This window comes from Anomaloglossus baeobatrachus, chromosome 11 (assembly GCF_048569485.1).
Source record: "Anomaloglossus baeobatrachus isolate aAnoBae1 chromosome 11, aAnoBae1.hap1, whole genome shotgun sequence".
Classification (NCBI taxonomy): domain Eukaryota; kingdom Metazoa; phylum Chordata; class Amphibia; order Anura; family Aromobatidae; genus Anomaloglossus; species Anomaloglossus baeobatrachus.
This window is the reverse complement of record NC_134363.1, coordinates 170085541-170105815: the sequence shown is the minus strand read 5'-3', so window position 1 is coordinate 170105815 and position 20275 is coordinate 170085541. Positions and strand designations below refer to the sequence as shown.

At 47.5% G+C, this 20275-nt stretch overlaps 2 protein-coding genes across 2 annotated transcripts in view; one reads left to right on the top strand and one right to left on the bottom strand.

Moving 5' to 3' along the window:
• Nucleotides 1-14046, bottom strand: part of SCN4B (sodium voltage-gated channel beta subunit 4) — a 64621-nt gene extending 50575 nt beyond the window's left edge. Inside the window, exons 1-2 of the mRNA XM_075327735.1 lie at nt 13903-14046; nt 13534-13655 (exon numbers count right to left, since the gene is read on the bottom strand). Coding sequence (XP_075183850.1) covers nt 13534-13600 — 67 coding nt within the window. The 5' untranslated portion in view covers nt 13601-13655; nt 13903-14046. The remainder of the gene's footprint in view (nt 1-13533; nt 13656-13902) is intronic.
• Nucleotides 14047-14723: 677 nt separating this feature from the next.
• Nucleotides 14724-20275, top strand: part of CD3E (CD3 epsilon subunit of T-cell receptor complex) — a 200916-nt gene continuing 195364 nt past the window's right edge. The window contains exon 1 of the mRNA XM_075328766.1: nt 14724-14891. The gene's annotated coding sequence lies outside the window, so the exon portion shown is untranslated. The remainder of the gene's footprint in view (nt 14892-20275) is intronic.

Sequence of the window (20275 nt, the reverse complement as noted above, 5' to 3'; positions counted from 1 at the left end):
AGGTGGTGTGGGAACAATGGACACAGGATGACTCCCTGCCGTCACCCTGTAACAAGAGTTGTATCTCATTAGCAAGGCTATGGAAATAGCCAGACAGAACGACTCCAGTAAAAAATGGTTCATATCTCGCAAGCCATATTTCCGATAAATATGGCAACCATAAAAATGGTGTCTCCGCATGCGGACGATGCCGGCACACCCTTTTTATGGGAGCAGGACATTGGGAAATGCCCCAGGCGTGATATCAGCCAATGGGGAACTGGCAGACAGGTCATGAGTCCCCTCGTTCTGTAGCTAAATTCATAACTGTCACAATGAGAGCATTGGCGTCCGCCTACGACGCTCCCAGGCAAAGTTATGGCCCATATTCCATGTTGTGGATTGTCCATAACTCAAGCCAGGGGTGGAGCAGTGCTTCCCTGTGAGGTCACTAAGGTAGGAGGGGACCTGGATCTGCCCAGGTTGATAACCCTACTTCGGCCATTTTCCAGTGTTCTTTCGCTGGGGGTCACGTGTGAGAAACATCTGTGGGAGTTCCTGGAAACCTGGTCTACAGCGCCCCCCTGTGGCCAGACGCACAAGGTAACTGAGTGAATTGCATACCTGTTTGTAAACCCATGCTTTGATTGTAACTGTACTCTGACATATGTATATTCTGTAGATTCCCTATTGTATATATTGTAGTTTCTAGTGTGCTTTAGGCTGATTAAATTATATAATTAATCTTGGGCTGTTCTGTTATCTCGATCTTGAATCCCACGTCTGTGTGTTCGGCTAATAGTTACCGTGAAGCGGTTGGTGGCAGCGAGTTGTGCCAAGGATTATTGTGGGGAGGCCAGTGAGATTCGGGAAGATATTATATATTCCGCCCGCGGAGGTCGGGGGAATATATACCCTACTCTCACGGGGGACCCTTCAATAATCGGCATAAGTAGTATAGCGGCCTCCTTGCTTATTGTCGGGCAATTCCATAATTGGCCTGACTATAAGAGGGGCGCTAGAGAGCGCGTCACGTGCTCTGTCTGTCGGTCGGGAGGTATAAAGGAGGGGTGACACCCACTTGTTACCCCCCGATTGTGACGTACTGGTAGCCAGCGCGGGGGATTTCTGAGTGACCCCCCCGGTGGTTTGTGACATATTGGTGGCAGCGGTGGGATCGAGATAATAGTGTGTGTGAGTGTGAGACCCATACTCCCAGACACTAAAGACTGCCTGCAGCAGCTGTGGCTGCTGGGGTCTTCAGACTAGCTCAACACTAGAGTGTCAGAGTGCAGATACTGTAAGGTGTGTGGAGGCATCAGGTGTCAGTTCTGTGTCAGTGACCAAAAGTCTGCAAGAATGGCTGATGGCACCAGGAGCAGAGCTATGCAACTGGCCAATGCTAAGGCAGGAGCCGAAGAGAGGGAGGACGGTGCTGTGGGCAGTAATGAGGAGGTTGCCCACGAGTCCTCCAGGAGCTCGACGCCAGAAAACAGCTCTGCAGAGGACATTGCACAACCTGGCACTGCTGGACAAGATGAGGAGCAGCTCACCCAAGGGTCCTCAACGAGCCAGATGCCAGCCCTCCGCTCTGCAATGGACAGTGAAGCACCAGGCTCCGCAGCGGGCCGCAGATCACCACGTGCCATTCCACCGAGCCTGGGAGGCTCGGATAGCCTTCTTCAAATGGCTATGGCCCTTCTCCAGGCTGGAGACCAGGAGGGCTACAAGGGACTCCTGGCAGAGCGCAGGGCAGAGCGGCAAGCAGCGCGTGAGGCTGAGGCTGCGGAGCGGCAGGCAGCGCGTGAAGAGCGCCAGGCAGAGCGTGACTACCAGCTGCAGCTAGCTCAGCTCCGGCCCTCATCAGCCACACGTGACCTTCAAGACACCAAACTTCCAAAGGTCCGTGTTGAGGACTTCCCAGTGCTGGAGAAGGATGGAGACTTGGACTCTTTCTTGACTGCTTTTGAACGGACTTGCTTGCAGCCCCATCTGAACAAGGACCAGTGGGCCAAATACCTGACCCCCCGTTTAAGGGGTAAGGCCCTGGATATCCTTGGGGACTTGCCTGCTGAGGCAGATCAGGGCTACGACACCATCAAGCGGGCCCTGATCCAACAGTACAACCTCACCCCGGAGTCCTACCGCAAGAAGTTCCGGAGCCTACAGAAGGGACCAAAGGACTCCTGGGCTGACCACCGGCGGGCACTTGCCCGAGCTGCCGACCACTGGACCCAAGGCCTGCAGCTTTCCACCGGACCGGAGATCCTGGACTTGTTCATCACGGAGCAACTCTTGTGGAACTGCCCTGAGGATCTCCGCCAGTTCATCCGAGACCAGAAGCCAAAGGGGTCCACGGCTACAGCTGCCCTTGCCGATGACTACACCAACAACCGGGCCCCTGAGGCCAGGAGAGCGGCCACCAGCAGCACCTGGAGAGGGGGTAAGATGAATTCTGCGACTGCCCCACCTGCCCCTAGACTGCAGGGGGTGTCCCCCTCAACTCCCCTCTCCAGGCCCGTGGCAGAACCAAGACGGTGCCACCAGTGCAACCTACCTGGACACTTCAAGGCCATGTGCCCTCAGCGTCCCAAGGCCCCGGCTCCGTCCCCGTCCCAAGGGCCGCCCAAGGTGTATTGTGTGGGTGGGGGTGGTGGTAGGTCCCTGGACAGCTTCCAACCTGTCACCGTCGGCCGGTCTGTGACCATAGGACTGCGAGACAGCGCCTCGGAGGTGACTCTGGTGCGGCCTGAGATGGTGTCCCCCCAAGACTTGATCCCTGGAAAAACCCTTGCTGTCTCCGGGATTGGAGGCATTGACCCGGCGCTGCCTGTTGCTGACATTTTTGTGGACTGGGGCGCAGGGCGAGGGGTGAGGGAGGTGGGGGTAACTGATCGGATCCCTGCAAACGTGCTACTTGGGACAGATTTGGGGCAGATAACCTCCCAGTTTGGGCCCCCCCCAAGGGCTGAACCTTCAGCCCGTACTGACATGACTCCTAACAATGTTAATGTGTTATCTATGAATGATGTAAGGGAGGAGGGAGTGAACTCTGATATTTCTGCTTGCACAGACACCATAGACACACACGCAGCTGCAGCTGTGACAGGAGGGGAGGGGGTCAGAGAAAGGTGTGACAATGCCTCTACAAGTAATCAGCCTGTGAGCTGGGATCTGTTGCCCTCTGCAGGGATAAGCAGAGAGCAGGGTGCTGCAGGGGGAGGACCAGTGTGTGGGGTGGGGGCTACCACAGCAAATGTGGGGTCCCCAGAGATTTCACAGCGGGGTTCTGTTGCTGCAGGAGGGGAACAGGCAGGTGAGATTGGGGCCGGTCCAGGAGCGGAAGTGCTCCCAGGTAAGATCTCGGTGCATGGTTCCCCCACAACCGGGGTGTCAGGAAGCCAGGTAGGTCTGCCTGAACCGGCGACTTGGTCAGGAACGGAGGAGGAGCAGGCACGACCCACGGTCGCAGCGGCTGTGGCCGCTGTCACCCGCAGTGGGAGTGCTGGAAGCCAAGGGGCCTCCCGGAGGTCCGATAGCTCTTCCCCTTCTGACCAAGTGGCAGCCGAGTCAGGTGGAGGCCAGGACACAGGTCCCGGGGTACTGACTGAAGATGTGACAGTCTCGTCGATTCTGGCCACATCTAGTCAGGAGTTTCAGGCAGCGTTAGAAGCTGACGACAGCCTGAAAGCTCTAAAGGAGCAGGCGGCACAGCCTCCCTCGGACTCGGACCCGGAGCGAGTGGTCTGGGACCAAGGACGGCTGTACCGGGCCACGGTCCAGCAGGGTTCACCGGAGGCGTGGCCCAGGGACCGACAGTTGGTGGTACCCTATCCGTTCCGGACGGAGTTGTTGCGGATCGCACATGAGATTCCGATGGCCGGACACCTAGGGATCGCTAAGACCAAGGCCAGGTTAAACCAGCATTTCTACTGGCCAAAAATGGGGGCCGATGTGGCTGCCTACTGCCGTTCGTGTGAAACCTGTCAGAGAGTGGGGAAGGCGGGGCCACACCCCAAAGCCCCACTAGTATCTCTGCCAATCATCGATGAGCCTTTCAGGAGGGTGGCTGTGGATCTGGTCGGCCCGCTGGCCATCCCCAGCAGCTCCGGGAAACGCTTCATACTGACGGTAGTGGACTATGCCACCCGGTACCCAGAAGCAGTGGCCTTGTCGTCCATTCGGGCTGACAAGGTGGCCACCGCATTGCTGGAGATTTTCTCCCGAGTGGGTTTTCCCCAGGAAATGCTCACTGACCGGGGGACCCAATTCATGTCCCAGCTGATGGAGGCCCTCTGTAAGCAAGTCCAGGTGCGACATCTGGTGGCCAGCCCGTACCATCCACAGACTAATGGCCTGTGCGAGCGGTTCAATGGCACCTTAAAGCAGATGCTTAAGATGTTGGTCGACTCCCATGGGCGTGACTGGGAGCGGTATCTCCCACACCTGTTATTTGCTTACCGGGAGGTTCCACAGGCCTCAACAGGATTCTCACCGTTTGAGCTCCTGTACGGGCGACGTGTGCGGGGCCCCCTGGCTCTGGTGAAAGAGGCTTGGGAAGGGGATTTGGCCACCCCTGGAGTGTCGGTTATCGAGTATGTCATGCGCTTCCGGGACAAAATGCAGGCCTTGACGCAACTGGTACACGACAATATGGCTCAAGCCCAGGCCGATCAGAAGCGTTGGTACGACCAGAACGCTTGTGAGAGGACCTACCAAGTGGGTCAAAAGGTGTGGGTACTGGTCCCCGTACCACAGGACAAGCTTCAGGCAGCCTGGGAAGGCCCATACCTCGTGTACCAGCAGCTCAACCCTGTAACGTACCTGGTCACCCTGGACCCTGCCCGTGGAAGGCGGAAGCCCTTCCATGTGAACATGATGAAGGCACATCATGAGCGGGAGGCAAGTGCGCTCCCCGTGTGCAACCTGCCCGAGGAGGGAGAAGCGGAAACCCTCTTGGATATGCTAGCCCAGGTTAGGGCAGGCGGATCCATTGAGGATGTGGAGGTTGGCCACCAGCTCTTGGAAGACCAACGGTCCCAGCTGTGGGCCACCCTCCTCCCCTTCCGGGGGTTGTTTACCAACCAGCCCGGAAGGACTGACTTGGCTGTCCATCACGTGGACACTGGGGATCATCCCCCGATCCGGCGTTCAGCATATCGGGTCTCCCTGGAGGTGCAGCAACACATGCGCCAGGAGATTGACGAGATGCTGAAGCTGGGGGTGATCCAGGCATCCAACAGCGCTTGGGCCTCGCCTGTAGTCCTCGTCCCTAAGAAGGACCGAACCACTCGGTTCTGCGTGGACTACAGGGGGCTCAATGCTGTCACGGTCGCCGATGCGTACCCAATGCCACGCATCGATGACCTGCTCGATCAGTTGGCCGGGGCTCAGTACCTGACCATCATGGACCTGAGCCGGGGATATTGGCAGATCCCCCTGACTCGCAAGGCCAGGGAACGCTCTGCCTTTATTACCCCATTTGGACTGTACGAGTCCACGGTGATGCCATTCGGGATGAGGAATGCCCCTGCCACTTTCCAGCGGATGGTCAACACCCTGCTCAAGGGACTTGAAGGGTACGCGGCCGCGTACCTGGATGACATTGCCGTCTTCAGTCCCACCTGGGAGGACCACCTAGAGCATCTAGCACAGGTGCTCAGGCGGATCCACCGGGCAGGTTTGACCATCAAGCCGGGAAAGTGTCAGCTGGCCATGAGCGAGGTCCAGTACCTCGGTCACCGGGTAGGTGGGAGAACACTGAAGCCCGAGCCTGAGAAAGTGGAAGCCATCGCATCCTGGCCCACCCCCAGGACCAAGAAGCAGGTGATGTCCTTCTTGGGGACCGCTGGGTACTATAGGAGGTTTGTTCCATGCTATAGTAGCCTGGCAAAGCCCTTGACGGACCTCACCAAGAAGAAGCTGCCCTCTGCAGTCGATTGGACAATGGACTGCGAGACAGCCTTCCGGGCCCTAAAGGACGCCCTGTCCAGCCCGCCCGTGCTACAGGCAGCCGACTTCACGCGGCCGTTTGTAGTACAGACCGACGCCAGTGACTTCGGCCTCGGTGCGGTGCTCAGCCAGGTGGACTCTGCGAGCCAAGAGCACCCAGTCTTGTACCTGAGCAGGAAGCTGTTACCAAGGGAAGTTGCCTATTCCACGATGGAGAAGGAGTGCCTGGCCATAGTGTGGGCCCTGCAGCGTCTGCAACCCTATCTATACGGGCGCCACTTCATCGTGGAGACGGACCACAATCCCCTCAGCTGGTTGCACACCGTCTCTGGGACGAATGGGCGATTGTTGCGATGGAGCCTTGCGCTCCAGCAATACAACTTCACCATTCGCCACAAAAGGGGCCGTGACCACGGTAACGCAGACGGGCTGTCCCGACAAGGAGAGGTCGCGGACGGGCGCACGGGGGAACACCGGAGTGTGCTGCCCCCTAGCGCCCTCAAAAGGGGGGAGGTGTGAGGCAAATCCCGGGATATGAAGATGAATTATGACTCCAGTCATAATCCCTCATCACTCCCTGGCAGTGCCCCCTCCCTTCTTGTTCTCAGTGTTCCACTTACACCTCCATGGCCATGTCCTGTGATATGGAAATGAGGTGGTGTGGGAACAATGGACACAGGATGACTCCCTGCCGTCACCCTGTAACAAGAGTTGTATCTCATTAGCAAGGCTATGGAAATAGCCAGACAGAACGACTCCAGTAAAAAATGGTTCATATCTCGCAAGCCATATTTCCGATAAATATGGCAACCATAAAAATGGTGTCTCCGCATGCGGACGATGCCGGCACACCCTTTTTATGGGAGCAGGACATTGGGAAATGCCCCAGGCGTGATATCAGCCAATGGGGAACTGGCAGACAGGTCATGAGTCCCCTCGTTCTGTAGCTAAATTCATAACTGTCACAATGAGAGCATTGGCGTCCGCCTACGACGCTCCCAGGCAAAGTTATGGCCCATATTCCATGTTGTGGATTGTCCATAACTCAAGCCAGGGGTGGAGCAGTGCTTCCCTGTGAGGTCACTAAGGTAGGAGGGGACCTGGATCTGCCCAGGTTGATAACCCTACTTCGGCCATTTTCCAGTGTTCTTTCGCTGGGGGTCACGTGTGAGAAACATCTGTGGGAGTTCCTGGAAACCTGGTCTACAGCGCCCCCCTGTGGCCAGACGCACAAGGTAACTGAGTGAATTGCATACCTGTTTGTAAACCCATGCTTTGATTGTAACTGTACTCTGACATGTGTATATTCTGTAGATTCCCTATTGTATATATTGTAGTTTCTAGTGTGCTTTAGGCTGATTAAATTATATAATTAATCTTGGGCTGTTCTGTTATCTCGATCTTGAATCCCACGTCTGTGTGTTCGGCTAATAGTTACCGTGAAGCGGTTGGTGGCAGCGAGTTGTGCCAAGGATTATTGTGGGGAGGCCAGTGAGATTCGGGAAGATATTATATATTCCGCCCGCGGAGGTCGGGGGAATATATACCCTACTCTCACGGGGGACCCTTCAATAATCGGCATAAGTAGTATAGCGGCCTCCTTGCTTATTGTCGGGCAATTCCATAATTGGCCTGACTATAAGAGGGGCGCTAGAGAGCGCGTCACGTGCTCTGTCTGTCGGTCGGGAGGTATAAAGGAGGGGTGACACCCACTTGTTACCCCCCGATTGTGACGTACTGGTAGCCAGCGCGGGGGATTTCTGAGTGACCCCCCCGGTGGTTTGTGACAGTCCCATTAAGAGTTAACTGGTGATGGCTACAGCTCATAAGGAAAAATCCTGGCGACAGGTTACCTTTAAGAAAAACGCATATGTTTTTTGGTGCGTTTCTGGAGCGTGTTTGTGCAGATTACATGCAGAAAAATTCTGCACCAAATCTGCAACGTGCGCACATAGCCTTATGCAGGGAAGTTTAGGAAACCCGTACCTCCCAACTGTCCTGGATTTATCGGGACTGTCCTGATTGGAGAGCTCTCTCCCGCAGTCCTGCTGGTCACTGCTTTTGTCCCAGCTCCTCCTCTAAGTGCAATGAATAAATTAACTCAAGAAGAGCACTGCATAAATTAAATTCTCATCTGCTCTAGTTTCCCCACAAGATGGGACTAGAACTCATCAACTCATGAGCTATTTGTCCATAGGAAGCAGCTCTACCATTGAGCCACTGCCTGTACTGTATTGTACAGAGGAGGATTTGGTAATTTTGACCTGTATTGCAGGCAGGGAAGCCAGAAGCTGATTATTCAGCTACATAGAGATATAGACAGATATATACTGTATCTCTATGTAGCTGAAGGAAAAAGTCAGATTATTTTGTTCCTATAAAACTACTATAAAGAAATGAAAAAAAAATGACAAAAAATATTATTTTATTTTTCTCCAAAGTGGATGTGATTCCATGAAAAGACGCCGCAGAACTCTGCGGTTCTGTGGCGTTATTTTTCTCTAGAGTTTTCTATGCGGAGCTTAAAAAAATGCATGGAGAAAACTGCAGTTACTTTTTTAAGTGCAGAATCAAAGCTTTTCTGCACTATAAAAACAGTTAAAAACACAGCTTCACATCTGCACCAAAAACACATGAAATAACAAGGAAAAGGCAAAAATGCAGCAAAAATGCAATAATCAGAGAAGATTGTTATTGTATAATTTAGTGCGGACAGCGGCAAAAAAACAAAAAACACCAGATTGTTGAAGCATGTTTACACAGCCTTACAGTTGAAGATAACTTGATGGTTATACAAGAAAATAAAGGCACTGAGCTTGGTGGTTGCACACCAGTGTTGAGGCGCAGAGCTTGGTGGTTGCACACCAGAGTTGAGGCGCAGAGCTTGGTGGTTGCACACCAGAGTTGATACGCAGAGCTTGGTGGTTGCACACCAGAGCTGAGGCGCAGAGCTTGGTGGTTGCACACCAGAATTGAGGCGCAGAGCTTGGTGGTTGCACACCAGAATTGAGGCGCAGAGCATGGTGATTGCACACCAGAGTTGAGGCACAGAACTTGGTGGCTGCACACCAGAGTTAATACGCAGAGCATGGTGATTGCACACCAGAGTTGAGGCACAGAACTTGGTGGCTGCACACCAGAGTTAATACGCAGAGCTTGGTAGTTGCACACCAGAGTTGAGGCGCAGAACTTGGTGGTTGCCCACCATAGTTGAGACGCAGAGCTTGGTGGTTGCATACCAGAGCTGAGGCGCAGAACTTGGTGTTTGCACACCAGAGTTGAGGCACAGAACTTGGTGGTTGCACACCAGAGTTGAGGCGCAGAGCTTGGTGGTTGCACACCAGAGTTGATACGCAGAGCTTGGTGGTTGCACACCAGAGCTGAGGCGCAGAGCTTGGTGGTTGCACACCAGAGCTGAGGCGCAGAACTTGGTGGTTGCACACCAGAGTTGAGGCACAGAGCTTGGTGGTTGCACACCAGAGTTGAGGCGCAGAGCTTGGTGGCTGCACACCAGAGTTGATACGCAGAGCTTGGTGGTTGCACACCAGAATTGAGGCGCAGAGCATGGTGATTGCACACCAGAGTTGAGGCACAGAACTTGGTGGCTGCACACCAGAGTTAATACGCAGAGCATGGTGATTGCACACCAGAGTTGAGGCACAGAACTTGGTGGCTGCACACCAGAGTTAATACGCAGAGCTTGGTAGTTGCACACCAGAGTTGAGGCACAGAACTTGGTGGTTGCCCACCAGAGTTGAGACGCAGAGCTTGGTGGTTGCATACCAGAGCTGAGGCGCAGAACTTGGTGGTTGCACACCAGAGTTGAGGCGCAGAGCTTGGTGGTTGCACACCAGAGCTGAGGCACAGAGCTTGTCAGTTACACTTCCAGATTGAACATAACGTAATCGGTATACAACAGAACAAAGGTACAAAGGAGCTTGGTTGCTACAAATGAGTGTTGAGGCACACAGCTTGATGGTAACTTGTAAGAGTTAAGGCACAGAGTTTGTCAATTACACATCAAAGTTGAGTCACTGAGTCACAGACCTTGAGAACTGAGCATCAGAGTTGACACACTGAGCTTGGTGGTTACTCATCAAAAGTAAGCAAAGAGCAGGTTGGTTACACATAAACAATAAGGCATAGAACTTGGTAGTTACTAGCAGTAACCGGAACAGTCTCTTAGCATAGTGCACAATGTAACTCACCGCTGGTAGCTGAAGGGCTTAGCAGGTTGACTTAGTCAGTGTCTCTGGTCACTTGCCTAAACCAAGGCATTTTAGGACTATTCAAGTGCACCATAGAGACTGTATGTAATACATAAACTTGCCGTTGGACCTCAGGGTCTCAACTCCACCAGAGTCCAAACTTCACCCACAGATGTGTCTAGATCTGGGAAAGTCTACTTATTACACAATCTAGTTCACGCTATCGCTTTTTAGTCATCGAACCAAGAGACGAATTAAGCTTCCATCTTATATGTCTTGGTCTCATCAATACAATGGAGCCCTTTTAGTACAATGCATGTGTCTACAAACATGACCTCTGATCAAGATTTCTTGGCCAAGAGTGTATATATGTATCTCAATCTTAATAGCCATACATGCAATATACAATGGGTTCATATAAAAGTTGCAGTGCCTGCAATAAAATGTGATTAATCAGCACAGGTGCAAAACATTACAGAGAAGCGCAGAGACCACTGGTTACTATACTGGTGGTCCGCGGTTCAATTACACATTATGTAGGAAGTCGGTGCTCTGACATTCCCCATGGGAGAACCATCTTACAAGATATTGTTTTCCAGCTGAGACTGAGCAGGGAAACACTATTATCAAAAACTGACAACTCATTATTACAGGGTCCTCAACTTTCAACTTTTTTTTACTAACTAGTCGTAAAAATTGTAAAAATAATAAAATCAGCTCCAGCTGATACTTATCATTACTGTGTCCATCGCTGCTCCAGTCATAGCGGACATGCTGCAATGGTTACATCACAGCAACAGCGCTGCAGCCAAACACTGGGCAACACGGTTCTTACCACCTACCACTGGGACCTGTCATTGGCTGCAGCGCTGTTTATGTGACATCACCACTGCAGTCTGTACACTATCACTGGAGCAGCGGTGGAGACACAGACTTGGACCTGGGAAGGTGGAGTGGCAGCTGATTATATTTTGACCAAAGCCAAATCGAATTAGTAAAATTATATATATATATATATATATATATATATATATATATATATATATATATATTGTGTCTACACCGCTGCTCCCGTCATAGAGTAGAGAATGCTGTGGTGATGTCACATAAACAGAGCTGCAGCAAATCACAGGGCTCAGCGGTAGGTGTTTGGCTGCAACTCTGTTGATGTGATATATAGATATATATATATAAAAATATATATATATACTACTCAAAAAATGAAGGGAACACTTAAACAAGGATTTTGTATTTTGGTGTTCCCTTCATTTTTTTTAGCAGTATATATATATATATATATATATATATATGTGTGTGTATATATATACATATATATACATATATATATACATATATCGAGGCATATATATATATATATATATATATATATACTGCTAAAAAAAATGAAGGGAACACCAAAGTACAAAATCCTTGTTTAAGTGTTCCCTTCATTTTTTGAGTAGTATATATATATATTTTTATATATATATATATATATATATATATATATATATATCACATCAACAGAGTTGCAGCCAAACACCTACCGCTGAGCCCTGTGATTTGCTGCAGCTCTGTTTATGTGACATCACCACAGCATTCTCTACTCTATGACGGGAGCAGCGGTGTAGACACAATATATATATATACTGCTCAAAAAATGAAGGGAACACTTAAACAAGGATTTTGTATTTTGGTGCTCCTTTCATTTTTTTGAGCAGTATATATATATATATATATACATATATATATATATATACACACACATATATCGATATATATATATATATATATATATATATATATACTGCTCAAAAAGTGAAGGTAACAACAAAATACAAAATCTTTGTTTAAGTGTTCCCTTCATTTTTTTTGAGCAGTATATATATATATATATATATATATATATATATATATATATATATATATATATGTATATATACACATATAATTTTTACTTTTATTGAAGAATGTGGTATTTCAAATTTGCTCATGTACTTAAATTCTGTAAATTATTTGCAATGAGTAAATATCATTGTGGTACTTGTAATTACATAGAAATCAATTTGGAATAAAATCTAAACTGTGATTGTACAGAAGTGCAGAGATAGTAAGCAGCCACAAAGTATAGAAGTCATAGATGGGAGGGTGGAAATGGATTTTGAATGCCTTCCTCAGGGGTGTATATACATTATCAAATGAGGTCCTTAGGCAGAAAGGGCCTAGGTCTATGATATTGGATGATATTCTCCTTTGCACCAATCTTCCATTTCCTATGAGTGGGGATTGGGAATTAACCCAAGGTCATACAAGCTGCTAAATGTTAAGGTGCGGGGATTACTTTGGGGGGTCATATATCTCTTCTGAATGAGCAGGTAATGGTTAATTCACAAGATGTGCTGGCAGAGAATGCATTTTCCCTTTTAAGCCTAGAAAATGCATTTTATAGTCCTCATTGCACCAAGCAGAAGCATTTGCATCTTTTAGATCTGGGCACCTGCCGGAGACAGTCTGCAGGTATCGGACTCCTATGACAAGTGACAGAATTGGCCTGTTGCTGACTCAGCCTTTAGCTTTAGGAGCCTACTGCTGAGTCACTGACCGAAGGCACAAATAATCTGTCCACTTTGTATTTTATTTCCAGCTTCAAATGTCCCAGATTTGTACAGAATATTGCAAGCTGGGCATAAAACTGTCAGACCTGCATTCTATCCACACGACCCATGTAACACACACCACACCCTCCTGTAGTCTCTAATTCCTGCAGTCCCCCTGCAGTCCTTGGCTGGAGGATAGGGATCCACTTTAGATCATGATAAGGGCACAATCCGGCTCAAAAACCTATGCAACGGATGCGGCGAAAAAAACGGATCCGTTGCATACGGTTTTTTCATGCGGCACGTCCGTTTTTTGACGGATGCGGCTTGATACTGAGCATGCGCAGTTCAAAAAACTGCAACCAGCGGCCGGATGCGTTTTTTGCCACAGGACGCCGTAGGCATGCATTGTAAATCGCGCCGCATCCGGCGCGATGCGGTTTTTCGCCACAGACAAAAAACGTTGCATTCAGCGTTCCATCCGGCCGCCGCATCGGCTAAATATGCAAAAAACGGACGCAGGCACAATCTGGCGCTAATGCAAGTCTATGCGGAAAAAACGCACCCGGCGGCAAAACAAAAACGGATGCGTTTTTCCCACAAAGCGCCGGATTGTGCCGCACAGCAAAAACCTGATGTGTGAAAGCAGCCTTAACAGAAAGAGTTTATGTACACCTGGCAGAGATGGAAATCTGCGCACGAAGTAACTTTCCTATCATTCTAGGTGGACATTGTTGCTAAGCAGAGCAATAACTTAGCAAACTATTCATAATATTAAAAGCAATGATGCCACTTACCCAGGGTTACAAGCAGCCATGACTGACGTATATAGGGGAATAAATTTCTTTCCCACGGGGGTCCCATGGGTGTTTTCTATCAAAGGGAGATGGCAAAAGAAAGAATGCCAAGGAAGATCCTCCTGGAGGAAACAGAACAGTGTGTGATACAATTATACGCTCCATGTCTTTATATAAGGGAATAATAAGGGTGGCAAAGGCTAGAGTCACTATGTGACCAATGCAAGACATTATTAAGCCATATAAATAAGTATAAAGTATAATAAAGATATAAAGCCCCATCCTCAGACTAAGTGAAAGGTGCATAAATGCGCAAATTGCATGCGCTCAGGTGGCTCTGCCTTTGCGCACAGGACCTTGGCCACTTACCTGCCTGTGTAAGTGTATTGTGGGGTGTCTGTGGCTCCCCCCACCTTCTCCCCTCTTCTCTCCTGTCCTCTATCCCTGGACTGCTTCCCATGTGCAGATACACTACTGCTGACTTCTCATCTCTGCAGTTTTAATGGGGGAGGAGAGAGTAGTAAGCCCTGCCTCTGCCCCTGTCTGCAGATCCTTCTGTATCAGAGCAGGAGATACTCTCTCCATCACTTTACAATGCAGTGACTTCAATGCAGGCAACACAGTCTATGCACAAGTGCTGCACTATGCCAATTACATCCCACTAGAAGGTTCTCCTGCCGGCAATACTCTATTTACAAATATGCACCATTTATTTACAAACAAGGAGATACATTTCTCTTATTAACTCAATTAATTCATATGAAAAGGATCAATGAATATGCATGAGACACATAATTAGGCAATTAATACAGCTAAAACAAAAGCTGAGTTTGTCATTTTGCAGAACTGTTTATATTTGCAATAATATTTCATCAGTGGATTTATCATGCACCAAGAGTTAAATGCCCCAAATTCTGCTCCAATGCAGGATGGACAATCTGCAGTCAGATTGGTGCAGGACTATTATCACAGAATAGTCTAAATAATGAATGCTGTGTTAAGTGTATCCTGTTAGTATAGCCATAGAGCCTATCATCAAGGCTATATCACTAAAAATGAAAAAAGCGCATGTAATGTCATAGTGAAGACTAGGCGATGAATAGAGATGTAAAGGACAGAGGGAGGGAGAGGGGATAGCAGCACATGGGACAGGAAGGGGGAGGAGGAGAGACAGGGAGAAAAGTCCTGGAATCAGATTTGGAAAGAAATGACAGGGAGAGAAGAAGCAAGGACCATGGGTATAGTGACAGGTCAGACATGGACTGCATGGAGAGCTGGGTTGTGACCATTAAGGAGTCCCATAGACGAAGACACCAGTCCCCAGACAGGACTCCACCGAACAGGACAATCTACTACAGGTAAGTACAATTATGTCATGGTGCATAGATAAGAAATTATTATTATTATTATTATTATTATTATTATTATTTATATATATATATATATATATATATATATAAAATAACAATTTTTTGCAAGATTATGCACTTTACAATTCTGCAAAACTGTATGACTTCCCATGTGAATGCTAAGGTTAATACTTACTATGATTATTCTGCTATAAGAAGCCTGGATGTAGAAAGACTATAATGTTATTCAATGGGGTTACTGACTAATGTCTGCCCCATCTCAGGATCTGAGCGCCTCCTGTAACTTTCATATAAAGCTGCACCTCACAGCTTTACATATTGTGCTTTCCAATAAGATCATTGTCCATACCAAAGACAGTAAAATTCCAAATTTACACCCACTTTGTCCACTTTCTAGATGCATCTGGGTTTTTTTTTTGCAAAGAGTGGTTTGAGACTTTGGTATAGCTGGAGAAAATGTATAGAGAAATCAATATCTTGTATCTCTGCTGATCAAGAGTGATGGAAGGGTTAATTCTGAATATTATTCATGGTGATTGACGGAAAGGTTAATTCTGAATATTATATATGGGGAGTGACGGAAGGGTTAATTCTCAATGTTATTCATGGTGTGAGACTGAAGGGTTAATTCTGAACATTATGCATGGCGAGTGACGGAAGGGTAAATTCTGAATATTATCCATGAAGAGAGACGAATGGGTTAATTCTGAATGTTATCCGTGGTGAGTGAGGGAAAGGTTAATTCTGAATATTATCCATGAAGAAATACAAAAGGGTTAATTCTGAATATTATTCATGGTGATCGATGGAAGGGTTAATTCTGAATATTATTCATGGTGAGAGACGGAAGGGTTAATTCTGAATATTATTCATGGTGAGAGACGGAAGGGTTAATTCTGAATATTATTCATGGTGAGAGACGGAAGGGTTAATTCTGAATATTATTCATAGTGAGTGATTGAAGGGTTAATTCTAATTATCCATGAAGAGAGACGGAAGGGTTAATTCTGAATATTATTCATGGTGATTGACAGAAGGGTTAATTCTGAATATTATTCATGTTGATTGACGGAAGGGTTAATTCTGAATATTCTGAATATTATCCATGGGGAGTAATGGAACGGTTAATTTTGGATATTATTCATGGGTAGTGACGGAAGGGTTAATCCAGAATGGAATTTGCTCCAAACTTGTCAATGACCAATCAAAAAGATTCCAAAACTAAAAATGCTTCAGGGTTCAAAAACTTTTCCAAAATGTTTTAAAAACTCTTTAGGAAACGATTAAGGAACTCCTCCAAAATCGTCACCAGGAAGGGACATTTCCAGGAGTGGATTCCATCAGAAAACTCGCCATTTTTTAACGCCGCCATAAAAAACTCTGTGTGCACAATGGCCTTAGGGTTCGGCTCCGCTAACCGCTTCATGTGACCTCGCGGATGCAATTTGCAGGCGCTGACTAATTTCTACTGCAGAAGATTTAAGCTGTGTGCGCACGTTGCGATTTTGTGACAAAAACGCGTCTCTCCTTATCCCAGCAAAGTCAATGAGAGTGCTGTGCGTACTTTGCTTCTTTTTTCCATGCAGATTTTGGGGCAGAAAAAAAACGCTGCATGTCAATTCTTGGTGCATTTTTTCCTGCGGTTTTCAACCCTTCCACCTATTGACTTCATTATGAAAAACGCATAAGAAAAAAACGCACCTTGTTTGGTGCAATTTTCTGCCAGAAGATGCAGTTTTTGGTGCAGAAATTTCTGCTACAAAAAAACTCAGTCTTAAGGTATGTGCGCACGCTCAGTTTTTTATTGCAGAAATTTTCTGCATCTTCTGGCAGAAAAATGTGCCAAAAAATGCATGTTTTTTTTGTGTCCATTTTGGTGATTTTTGTGACATGCGTTATTTAGTGAAATCATTGGCTGGAAGGGCTAAAAAAAAACGCAGGAAAGAAATGCACCAACAATTGACATGCTGCTTATTTTTCCTGCACCCAAGAAAAAAGAAGCAACGTGCACACAGCACTTCAAAATTCTCATTGACTTTGCTGGCGTAAGGATAGACATGCAGATTTGGGCAACAAACTGCACCACAAATGTGCCAAAAATGCAGCGTGTGCAAAAAAGCCTAAGGCTATGTGCGCATAGTGCGTTTTTTTGACGCTGCATTTTTGTGCGTTTTTGGCCGCTAAAAACACACAAAAACGCACCCACGGCAAAAACGCACAAAAACCACACCGGTAAAAACTCATGAGTTTTTACCACGTTTTGGTGCGTTTTTGGCTGCGCTTTGCTGCAATGTTGATCTCTGCGTTTTTCCAATGCATTGCTTGGGATGAAAACGCAGAAAAACGCAGGAAAGAATTGACATGTCCATTTTTTTTTTTAAGCTCAAAAACGCAGCTTAAAAAAAAAGTTGTGTGCGGACAGCAAAAATGAAAACTCATAGAGTTTGCTGGGAAAGTAAAGTCATGCAGTTTTGAGCTCAAAAACGCACCCGGAAAACGCGCAAAAACGCTGCGAAAAATGCACTGTGCGCACATAGCCTAAGAGAGCAAATGAGATGCTAGTTGGCATGTGACTGCATACTTGTGATTAATGATGAACTCTCAGAGCTGAATCCTGACAGTCTGTATGTTAAACACCGATGTAGCAACCATTCACAAACTACCAATCCATGGATTGGCAGTGTGTGAATGGTTGCTACATCAGTGTTTTGCACCTGTTTTGCTGCATTCTGGCAGTGCATTGGATTCTGTGGCTTGGGCAGGTAAACACTGTCGTCCTCTTGCTGCTGTGAATAATTCTTGAATTTTGGGGGGAAAATTGAATTCCTCTTATGTGGTTTAGTCTGTATGTTACACACTTAGGAATTGGCAAGCCATAGTGATTGCTGAATATTTCCCAAGTGCTGGACAACCCAATCCTCTAAATTTTGCTACATCTAACGTCCTTTATGCACCTTTCATTGAACTCAGTATTAAATCAGTGCGGAGGAAGCCCCCCTACTGCTGACATACAGAAAGATTTTACTGATTTAGCTTAATGTTTTCTCCTGAATTGCTTAGTTAGGGGTTTATGGGCAATAAAAAACGCACCTGCTTCCAGACTTGCAAACACATGAGGAGGGGGGGAATATACGGGCTTGGAGCATGTCTGTATTATACACCCGATCCATTGTCCGTTCAGATGCTTCACTGCACATTACATGTTCTAGACTGTTGTGAAGAACAATATAATACGTGGGCGCAGCGACTGCAAAGTGTTCCGGGCTCTTCTGGACACAGAATTCCTGCCGTCATCTTTCCATTAGAACTCAAAATTATTATTTATTTTGCCGCTACTCATTATAAGTCTCTAAAATGATAATTTACCGGCAATGTTCCTTTTAACCCCTTGGAGACAGGTCGCTTAAATCTTCCATAGGGCTCCACAAACACAGGGCACAGGGACGAATCCAAGAGCACTGGGTGCCAATTACTCGTATACCTACACTTTTGCTTGTGTTTCACCATTTTATTTTTGTTTTTCTGGATGGATGGATGAATAAATGGATGGATGAATGAATGGATGGATGGGTGGATGATGAATGGATGGGATGAGGGAGAGATGGTTGGATGAATGAATGATTGAATGAATGAATGAATGGATGGATGGATGAATGAATGGATGGATGAGTGGATGATGGATGGATGGGTGGATGGATGGGATGAGGGAGAGATGGTTGGATGGATGGATGGATGGATGGATGAATGAATGGGTGGATGGATGGATGGATGGATGGATGGGGTGGATGGGTGGATGGATGGGATGAGGGAGAGATGGTTGGATGAATGAATGGATGGATGGATGGATAGGTGGATGGATGAATGAATGAATGAATGAATGAATGGATGGATGGTTATCATGGTGTGATTTCAGGTGTCACACCAGTTACAAGAGGACTCCGATGAGCGGCACAACACATAGGAAACACCAGGGTAGCAATACAACAGAAGGCCCTGGCACTAGGGAGAGGGGTGCGGGGTCACCTACTAACACTCACCTAGGACTGATCCTTGCACTCCTTAATGACCCTAGATGGGCCCTTCCCCCCGTGCGCCCTCATGTGCCTAGGCTCTCAGGGGCCCTGAAATCACCCTGATCAGTGAAGGCCAGCAAGACGCTAGTCTCACCACTACAGTAACACAACACGGGAAAGGTAGGGAAAGACAATAAATAACACTTTATAGCTTCTCCAGCAGGAACTTCTCAGCTGCAACAGAAGAAACACCTCAGCTTCTCCAGAGCCAGGCTCCTTCAATGTGGATAGTGTAGGAATAAGCTATAGCCGGCATAGTGCGGAGTTAGGAGCGGATATTTATAGCAGAAGGGAGAGACTGCAGCTGAGGATTTAACTACCTGTTACATCACTGCAGGATAGAAAGGAACCTTAACCTCTTCAGTGCTGGATGGAATTAAATATGCTCCAAATCAGGGTAAACAACAAGCAGGCACTGAAGAGGATCTCCAGTCAACAACACGCTGTGCACAATCTGATCCCATACCCCCCTAAGATCGCATTAGGCAGTGACATACGTTGGATGAGTGAGTGGGTGGATGGATGTTTGGGTGGATGGATGGATGGGTGGGTGAATGGAAGGATGGATGCATGGATGGATGGAAGGATGGATGCATGGATGGATGGATGGATGGAAGGATGCATGGGTGGGTGGATGAAAGGAATGGTAGGTGGATGGATAGTTGGGTGGGTGGATGGATAATGGATGGATGAGTAGATGATACGTGGGTAGATGGATAGGTGGATGACAGGATGGATGGATGGATGGATGTATGGATGAAAAGATGGTTGGATGGCTAAGTTGGTGGATAGATAGATAGATAGATAGATGGGTGGATGGATGGATGGATGGATGCATGGGTGGATGGATGGATTGGTGGGTGGGTGGATGGATAGTTGGGTGGATGGATGGGTGGGTGGGTGGACGATGGATGGATGGGTAGATGATACATGGGTAGATGGATAGGTGGATGACAGGATGGATGGATAGATGAATAGGTGGTTGGATGGCTTAGTTGTTGGATAGATAGGTGGGTTGGTGGATGGATGGATGGATGGATGGATAGGTTGGTGGATGGATCGATGGATGTTTGGATGGGTGGATGGATAGATAGGTGGGTGATTGGATGGGACACTAAACATTATTATCAAACGTAACTAAAATCCTACAAATTTAAATGGCAGAAAGGATCCAACACTAATTAAAATTAGCCTTGGTCTTATGGGAGAAGCTCAGATAAATATTGAGGCAGTCATCACCTCCAATAGTAAACTTCAAAAAACTGACCTGCACTTCCTAATCAAATCAATCAATTGTGA